Genomic DNA, 9,327 nt, shown 5'->3' with positions numbered 1-9,327 from the left:
CTCATACACTTAAGGGATTCTTCAAAATTGTTTTTCTTTCAGAATGTCAGAATTGTTCTACTGCCTTAAGCTCCTGATTTTCAGAATTCCCTTGGGGCTCTCTGCCTAATGATATTTCTCAGTGGCCTGTTTCTGTTTTACAGATGGGTTTAGGAACCTTACCTGTATCCTTATTCCTTGTACTAGCACTTATGAAGCACATACATACATACATACATACATACATACATACATACATACATACAATTAAAGGACTGGACAGGATCTCACTATGTAAACATGGCCTGCCTCAGACTCACTGGGTGAGATTTAAAGACTTATACTGTCACACCTAGGAGGGGTAAAAACTTTTTAAAATACCTGGGGCAACCTAGAAAAAGGTTTGTGTAGGCTCATGGTTCTGAAGGTACAGTCCTTGATCATCGGTCTCTATGCTTTTAGCTTCTGTCATGGTAACCTATCCTGGCAGGTGTGCTTGACAGCACAGTCACACATCTCATCAGCCAGGAAACAGAACGAACCAGGCCCCCACAGTCCCCTTCCAGAGCATATGCTAGAGACCCAAAGACGCCACCTCCTAGCCATTCCACCCTTCTGACCAGTCCTTTAACACCTGATCATTCAGAGGCCTTAAACACTGAAACTAGAATCTTGCCCATCCTTATAAGTTGCCACAATAAACAGATTAGACACAAAACACAAAGGTTACATATTTTATTAAAACATCCTCTCAAAACGTAGATAAATGAGCTGAAGGGGCTTTGGGGTCCGCCCAGAGTTGTTGATGAAGCCCTGTAGCATCTCCAGCTTTGTGTCCAAAAGTCATAAATTAGTACAAGTCACAGGTTCCTGGTTACCGTACAGTGGTCATTGTGAAGCTTTTACAGCTTTTTGTTTGTTTACCTTCCAAATCCCATTGACTCAGCTTTGCTGGTGTCTAGGGCAATGCCTTCCTGTCTGCTGGCTCTCCATTCAGAGAGATCACCGTGTCCAGGAACAGGATTGAAAGGAGTTGCTACACGAGATTCCCATTTGAATGCTAGGGACAGAGCTGGGTTCCAGGGTGCTGGTGTGTCTGCCACATTTCCCTGGCTCCACCTTAGTCTGTCAAAGGCAGGCAGAGGAACTTACTTTCCAGGTGGGATAGGGTTAGAAAAAGATGGTGACTGAAGCCTTGGTGTGGGACATTTGCCAGGTCTCTCCCACACCTGGTCACATCTACACAGCTGCGCAGGACAGCTGTGTCTCCTTTTGCATGGCAGTTGGGTGCTGGCCAGTTGGAGCAAAAGTATGGTCCAGACACTGTCCTCAGTGCCCAGGTCCTGCCGTCCCCTCAGCTTGGACACTTTGGGGACCATTCTCATGATGCAGCTGCCACTCAAGTGGCGATTACAGAGAGGACTGGACTTGGGGATGTGGTCTGTGGGTCCAGAGTGACACCTCTTCCCTGCTTCAGGATGGAGCAGCATCCATCCAGGCTGCCTGCTTCCTAGGCTTCTGTTTCTGAAGGACAGGAGTGACAGCTGTGTCTGAGGATTTGTTTCTTAAAGTGAAGTGGCCAGAATAGCAGCAGCACAGTACCTAGGAGCCTGTTAAGAAACACAAAATCTTGGCCCCTGCCCTAGGCTACCCAAACAAGAGCTTGCATTTTAACCAGGTGTGTGGGTAAAGTTTCTACAGTACGTTAGAGAAGGAGGGATCAATATAAGAACAGACAAGTGCTTGTGGGAACAATTAAGCTCCACTTTGAAAGTAAATATTTTTGCTCTTTTCTCCCCTGGTCCCTGTTTTGTGGCACTAGGGCTTTATGGGGTAGGCAAGCAAGCTCTAGCAGGAAGTTATTAATACATCCTTAGAACCCAGCCCCTCCCTACATCCTGCCCCCAGAAAGGGTCTTTGTAGCCCAGGCTGACCTCAAACCTGTGGCAGTCTGATTGCCTCTATCACTCAACTGCTGGGGTTGTAACTGTATGTGCCACCATGCCCAGCAAAAGCTAGGTTTTTAATAGACAGTATTTCAAATCTACAGAGAATCTAGCATAATTCTGGACAAAGGTAGGGGCTTAATACATATTATGGATGAATGTCTACACGTAACTGAGAATATTTACCAGTCACTGTGTGTCAGGTACTGTGCAGAGGTCCTTGCATACATTCATTAAATGCTCAAATGGATTTATAGTATAGGAGCAATGGTGGGAAGAAAAGGGTTAATAGACCCAAGACCCCCAGCAGTCAGGGTTCAGGTAAGCACATCCCATTGCTGTTTGTGGCCATGGGTGGAATGGGTATCAGGGGAAACCCCGACCTCCAGAGTCCTTGCTGATTACCTGAATCTGTCTCCAAATGCTGCATCAAGTTTTCTGAAGAAAGCAGAAACAAAGATCTGTGAGACTTAATATCTCCTACAGATACTCCCAAGGGGAGGGTGTCCTGGCTAGAGCATGAGGACAGGGATACAAGAGAAGTGTGCTTCACCTTCCTGGACCTCCAGTGCCTCTATCCTTGGACAGGGAAGACCACAATCTGGGGAACTATAACCTGAGTAGAGTGAGGTCTTGTGGGAACCTATGAGGAGAAAAGATGCTTAACCCAAGCGGTTTGCTTATTTTTGTTTGGGTTTCACTATGTAGTCCAAGCTGGCCTGAAACTTAAGATCCTCCTGCCTCAGTCTCCCTGAGTTGGCATTACAGGCATGTCCTACTAGAACCAGGTATTGAAGTTGAGGAAAGATGGAGACAGGTGGAAGGTAGAACACCTAATGGGATCCTGAACCCCTTTACCTGAAAATGTCCTCATCATCATTGGGAGGCTAAGTATTTTCCTGTGGAGGTTTCGGATCTTCTTGACAAGATCAGAGGAAATGGCCTCTGGGCTCACGAAAGTCTTCATCTCGTACCTGCAGACAAGTTGGAAGTCAAACTTAAATTCCCAAAATAAAATACTTCATTTTATCTATGTGCATATATATGTGTGTATGTGTGTGTGTGTGTGTGTGTGTGTGAGTGTATGTCTTCCGTAAGAGGTCAGAGGAGTGTTTCAGATGCCTTAGAGCTGAAGTTAAGTTTATTGTGGGCAGCTTCATCTGGGAGCTAGGAATCCCAACTGCAGTCCGCTGGAAAAGCTACAATCAGTTTTTTAATTATGCTTAGCCATCCCTCCAGCCTTCAAAAGTAATACTTGGGAGACGGACACAGGGAAAAGATGGACTGAAGGATGATGATCTTAGTATCTGCTATAAAAATTAGATTCAGGATAATTGATTTACCATCTGTAGGTAAGAATGGTTTCCGAAATGATGGACTTTTCATTAGATGCAGGAGGAGCTAATTTTAACTTCCTCCTGAGCAACTGGAGCTTGAGTCTCTTCCAGCAGAAAGGGGCAGAGGCCATCACCCCTCTCTACCTCTAGAGAGAAATGGAGAAACAGCCCTGCTTCTTTCTATCTGTGTGCTGGTTTGTACAATGGGAAAATTGCTGGGCAGAGGGAGATTCTGGTCCCTTTGCGGTCCTCATTACTCTGTCTGTGTGACTTTGTATAGGCCCTTCTCTCTCAGATGCTCTATCACACAATTCCCACCACATGCTTCTTGACTTTAATCCTAACGCTCGTCGAGAAGCATGTTTGGAGACACTTTTAAATGGCTTTAGAATTTTCAGATACTAAAATACTAAGTATATTTCATGGATTAAAGATACTTCTGGGAACTGGTCATGTCAGACACCACAGTTCAGTATCCAGTATCTACATGGTGGCTCACAATCATCTGTAATTCCAGTTCCAGGGCATCTCCCTGCCTCCTCTGTTTTCCTCTGGCACCAGCCATACATACGGTGCATAAGCATATTTGTTAGCAAAACACCCATACACATAAAATACAAATAATTTTTTAAAAATTTCTGGACCATTCTAAACCCATGACTGTTATATGTAACTTTGCTTTGAGGGTCACATCTCAAAAACCAACGGAATTGGTGTTGGTCAACCAAAACCAGTAAATTTATTTTTATTAGTTATTTAGTTGTTTATTTTGAAGTAGGCTCGCACTCTGTAGCCCAGATTTGCCTCGAACATATAGTGCCTCTCTGCCTTAGTTTCCCAAGTGCTGGGACTAAAGGCATGAGCCACGATGACCAAGTTCAACTCATCATTTTACTGAGTTCGAGTTGATAGTAAGAGAGGGAGTGACCTGTGTATCCATCAGTATTTTCTGGAACCATCCACAAGGGTCCAGATGGATTGCTGTGTCATAAGATGCACATAAAGGAGGCAGAACTGGGGAGGGCCTTACCTGTTCTGATTGAGTCTGGCATCCTACAAAAGAAACACAAAAACATGTACTTAATTTCCACATGGCTTTTCCCATCAGGGACTCTAGCTCTTTCTGTCTTAATATCAGCTAAAAACTCCTACCCAGAGTGCTGGAGCCTCTTAATTACTTAGTGTGCATTTCACTGCTCTCTTCTTTTTTCCTGACTAAAGTAGGTAGGTCTCTGCAGCCAGCCAGTTCCTTTGCTCTGGTTGTTCTGCCCGCCACGCCTCCCACCCCCAAGTGATTAAGAAATGATAAAGAGCAGAGACCAGTCTGAATTCAAAGTTGGCACCGATGTGGGGCAGGATTCTGGTAACCACACAAGGCTATTGATGGTGCTCTTCCTGTTTCTCAGGGACCATGCTCAGCACCACACATGGGTTATTCCTTACATGGCTTACCTCTCCCTGAAACAATCATCCCATGCTTAGAGAAACTAAGAGAGTCACCCAAGTGACAAAGTGGGAGGAGCTGACAACACCAAACTCAAGATGGTCTGATGATGGCCATCTTTGCATAATCCTCATGCATGCCTTGGGAAGTTCTCTAGTCTTTTGAGTCATAAAAAGCAGACCCCCACACACACACACACCTTCTCAATCAATGTAATCCCCAGCACCTTCCAGCACCTGCTTCCTGTTTAACCCTCTGCAGTCGCGCTAGGTGGTAGAATTGTGGAGTCTCTTACTTGCAGAAGCTCACTTGCTGGTTGCTGACACTTCTCCTCTAGCTCCTCAACCTGGGTACTCAGCCACTCGACCTCTTGGGAGACTTTGCTGATGTACTCTTCCCTCTCCTTGCAGATCTGCCGTTCTAGTTCCTCCAGCCTGTTCAGCAGGAGGCATCTCTGGTCCACAAGCTCCCGCTTCAGCCTTTCAAAAGCAGCTTCTACCTGATGCTTTTTGCTTTCAACCTGCATCTGTAAGGATATCAGGGGTGGGGTCGGGGAGAGGGAGGCTCAGAACTGGCTCCCATAAGGATCATCTGTGTACTTACTGATTAAGAGACAAGAGTAAGCCATTTCAAGGACTCATTTCTTTAAATAATACAATGGTAGAAAGAGATAGATCCCAAGATAAACTTGCAGATGATGAGCTCTGAGCTGTTGTCTTAGCTAGAGATTGTAGCAATATCATATGGAACTCTTTAGAGTCACACTTAACTTAAAAAAAAAAATCCTTTCATAGCTATAATAGTCTACTGTTTTAGTTTTCTTCTCTGTGCTATGATAGAACATTGACAAAAACCAAGTTGAGGAAGAAAGGATTTATTTCATTTTATACTTTCACATCTCAGTGCATCATTGAGAGAACCCAGAGGAGGAACTCAAACAGGAACCTAGAGGCAGAGGCTGTGAAGAAACAGCAGGTTCTCCGTGGCATGCTCAGCCTGCTTGCTTAGATAGTCAGGACCACGGACCCAGTGTAGGCTGGATGCTCCCAAATCAATAATCACAACGTCTCACAGACTTACCACATACAGCCAATCTGAAAGAAATGTTTTTCTCGGCTGATTTTTGTTTTCAATTCCTCGTTTAGGAAGGGTTCCCTCTTCCCAGATGACCCTTGCTTGAGTCAATTAGGCAAACAAACAAAAACAACAACAAAACTAACCACACAAAACTAACTACTATATCTTCTTTAGACTCCTGAATAACTGTTCTAATTTATTTCTTTTCTTGAGATACATGTCCATGTCTTATGTGTCCTAGGCTGGCCTCAAACTCAATTCACAATGAAGTCAAAGCTGACACTGAGCTTTTGATGCTCTTAACTCCATCACCCAAGTGCTGGAATAATAGAACACTCCTATTCAGTGCTGAGTATTGAATGCAGGGCTCCATGTATTCTACGCAACCACTGTTCATACTGAGCTAGCTACCCAAAATGTTAGGATGGTGGCACATGCCTGTAATCCCAGCACCTGTGGGGGCAGAGAAAATAGAATCCACTAAGTAGTGACTTTGAGGCCAGTTTGAGCTACATGAGACTCTGTACCTAAACAAACAAACTAGAACAAAGGAACAGACAGCCATAGGTGTGTGTGTGTGTGTGTGTGTGTGTGTGTGTGTGTGTGTGTGTGTGTGATCTTTACCAGAACCTCCTGGAGCTTCTGGTCTTCTTGACATTTCCTATCTTCTATCTTGTCCCTCTCTATTCGTAGAGCTTCTAACCGACTCCTGAGACGATCCTGTCAGAAAGAAGAAAGCAGAGGGTTGGTGAATAATCCCACTGGCAAATACTGTGTGCTATGTTGTGGACACACCACTGAGGCTGAGAGATTCAAACTGACAAGAGTCCTAATCCTTGACCTTCATTGTATCACCATCTAGGGCAAGAATTGGGTTGGGTGGCACTATGGAGATAGAAAGTGTGTGGTAAGGTGTATGTGCCCGCAGGGAAACCTGGAGCAAAGAGGAGGACTGAGAGGATTTTAGATAGCAAATCTCTATTCCTTTTCCTTCACTCACCCACATCAGGTCACCATCCTGCCCCCACGAAGCAGCGCCTCAGATCCTTACCCTGTAGGGCTGGATGGCTTCATCCAGGAACCCCACAGCGTGTGCCTGGTGGGCGGGGCCCTCCCTGCAGAACACGCAGAGTAGCTCCGCGTCTGTCTTACAGAAGAAATAGATCTTCTCTCCGTGCTCTTCACAGTAGGTCTCGCTCAGGGGACCTAGGGACACCGGGGCTACTGCGGCCTGGATTTTCTCCTCTTCTGCCCCCTGACAGAGAGGGCACAGAAGCTGGGCTCCCATTGGGGTGCGCGGGAGGCAGAGTAGGCAGACAGTGTGTCCGCAGGCTGTGGTCACCGCATCCTGCAAAGGCCGGGTGCAGACAGGACAGGCTACTTGGTGAAGTCCCCGCAGGGACCGGGTTGAGGGCATCACCGTGCCTTCCCCTGCCTGTCCACAGTCTTTTGACTCGGTCCACTCCAATTTCCTTTCCCTGAAACTGAGTCACTTTTAAGTGCGTCACTGTCACAGAAGCAAAGGAATCGGAGGCTGAAAGAAAGGCAGGAATGTCAGCTCAGCGAGGTCACCTGGCTGCGCCTCAGCCACGCCCAGAACCCAGCAGCTAAGCAGGTCCAAACTCCAGGGCGTCTTGACTACCCAGCGTTTCCCAGGGGCAGGCGGGTGACCTAGCTCGCCACTCTTGTCGCCTTCGGTCCCTTGGGTGGGGAGCAGCGTATTGCATCATAAGGTCACTTGGAAATGGGGTTTCCTGGAATCTCTTGGCTACAGAGGGGTGAGGCCGTTGGGGAGGAGCCGCTTACTGTCACGCTGAGCAGGTGAGAGCCAGAGTTCAGGCTAGGAGGCTGGCAGTAGCATCAAAGTCTAGCCTGTGATGTTGAGACTGACCTCAAATTTCGAGCCCAAATGCACGTTCCTCTCCATCTGGCAATATGCACTCACCACCACCACCACCCCAAGAAATTACTCCAGAACAACCAATTTAATAACAACTCATTGGGACAAATGTGGAGAAAGAGATACAAATTGAAAGGCAAAGAGGATTTCTAAGGATCAGAGAGTTTGACAGCCACAAGGCAGAAGGCATTGAGGTGTTTGGATTCCAGCTCTTCCCAAAAACTGAGTCAGAGATCAAGCTGCCAGGGTCCCTGGGCATTCTCCTGCCCTGTGGACAAGCTGCCAGGGTCCCTAGACATTCATCTGCTCTGTGGACAAGCTGATAGAATCCCTAGACATTCACCTGCCCTGTGGACAAGCTGACAGGGTCCCTAGGCATTCCCCTGTCCTGTGGACAAAGCCAGACCCTCCTGCTCACCAGGCCTTTTTATTCCACCTATTTTCATGTTTCACACACCCCTTCTTCCTGCCCTACCTTCCCACTTGACAATGCATCCTTAGAACAGCTGTCTAATTATTTGTGGTCAGCCCTGGCTGAGATGTGCTGTTTGTATAAAAGATTTCACATCACTACAGAGACATGTGATATGTTGCTAGTATTTCATGTTGACTTTGTGCTCAAAAATATTTTGGAAACATTGGACTAACTTAAATATACTACTAATATTTACTTTCTCTCTTTTTGTCTTGTAATATTTTTCTCACTCTTATTATGAGAAACATTCAAATTTATTGATACTGTGAAGAAATATTGGCATGAATGCCTTTGTGCATTTTTGACTTTTGTAAGTATTGGGCCATCTGCTCTCTCTTCCATAAATACAACATATATCTCCTCAGAGTGAGAAAGTCATCCACACAACCACAGTGTCATTAAAAAATTTAACATGGGCCGGTGTGATGCCGCATCAGGTAAAAGCTACTGCTGCCAAGCCAAAGACCTGAGTTCTAGCCCCGGGACCAACATGGTTGAAGGCAAGAACTCACTCCACAAAGTTGTCCTTTGATTTCTACATTTATGCCAGGATACGAGTGCCCACACACACACACACACATACACACATACACAAACACAAATATACACCCACACACAAACACATGCACATACACACATGCACACACACATACCACATACACATGCACACACACATACACATGCACACATATACACAATAATAATAAAAACTATATAATTTAAAGAACTTTCACAATCTATTAGTGAGTTTACTGTCAGTATTCAAAATACCCTGTTTCCCAATAATGTCCCTTTATAATTCTGTTCCATTGGGGCCCAGCTCACATTGGCAACCAGAAACATTCACATTGCATATCTGTGACTTTCACTGATTGTTTTTTTCCTCAAGACACATTTCACGTAGCTCAGGCTGGCCTCCAAGCTGCTACGCAAGCAGAGGCTGGTCTTGAGAACTCCTGATTCTCCCATCTCTGGATAACAGGTCCTGCGATCACAGACATGTGCCACCATGTCTGTTTGCCCTTTGGGTTTCTGGTAGACTGCATCTCCTGGAAGACACATAGCTTTGACTTGCAGAGAGATCACAGTCACCTGCACTCTGTTGGTTCCCCTTGGATGACTGGAGGGAACCTGGAGGAGCTTGCAAAATGGAGGTCCAAACAGCAGGA

At 45.8% G+C, this 9,327-nt stretch overlaps 1 protein-coding gene across 3 annotated transcripts; it reads right to left on the bottom strand.

Moving 5' to 3' along the window:
* Positions 1-699: 699 nt before the first annotated feature.
* On the bottom strand, positions 700-7,470 carry LOC147000418 (E3 ubiquitin-protein ligase TRIM15-like). 3 transcript variants are annotated; one of them, XM_021149174.2, is made up of 7 exons: positions 6,835-7,470; positions 6,408-6,503; positions 5,002-5,232; positions 4,293-4,315; positions 2,784-2,899; positions 2,331-2,363; positions 700-1,589 (listed from the first exon to the last, which is right to left on the bottom strand). In XM_021149174.2, exons 1-7 carry the CDS (start codon positions 7,198-7,200, stop codon positions 1,582-1,584), a joined length of 873 nt encoding a protein of 290 aa, XP_021004833.1. In that variant the 5' UTR covers positions 7,201-7,470; the 3' UTR covers positions 700-1,581. The 3 variants fall into 3 exon arrangements, with proteins under 3 accessions (XP_021004833.1, XP_085689308.1, XP_021004832.2); XM_085833182.1 differs by having other exon boundaries at positions 6,784-6,862; XM_021149173.3 differs by lacking the exons at positions 700-1,589; positions 2,331-2,363 and having other exon boundaries at positions 2,704-2,899.
* Between the last annotated feature and the right edge of the window lie 1,857 nt (positions 7,471-9,327).

This window comes from Mus caroli, unplaced genomic scaffold (genome assembly GCF_978045245.1).
Source record: "Mus caroli unplaced genomic scaffold, Mus_caroli_1 scaffold_18, whole genome shotgun sequence".
Classification (NCBI taxonomy): Eukaryota; Metazoa; Chordata; class Mammalia; order Rodentia; family Muridae; genus Mus; species Mus caroli.
The sequence above is the reverse complement of the archived record's forward strand: the minus strand, read 5'-3'. Positions and strand labels throughout refer to the sequence as shown.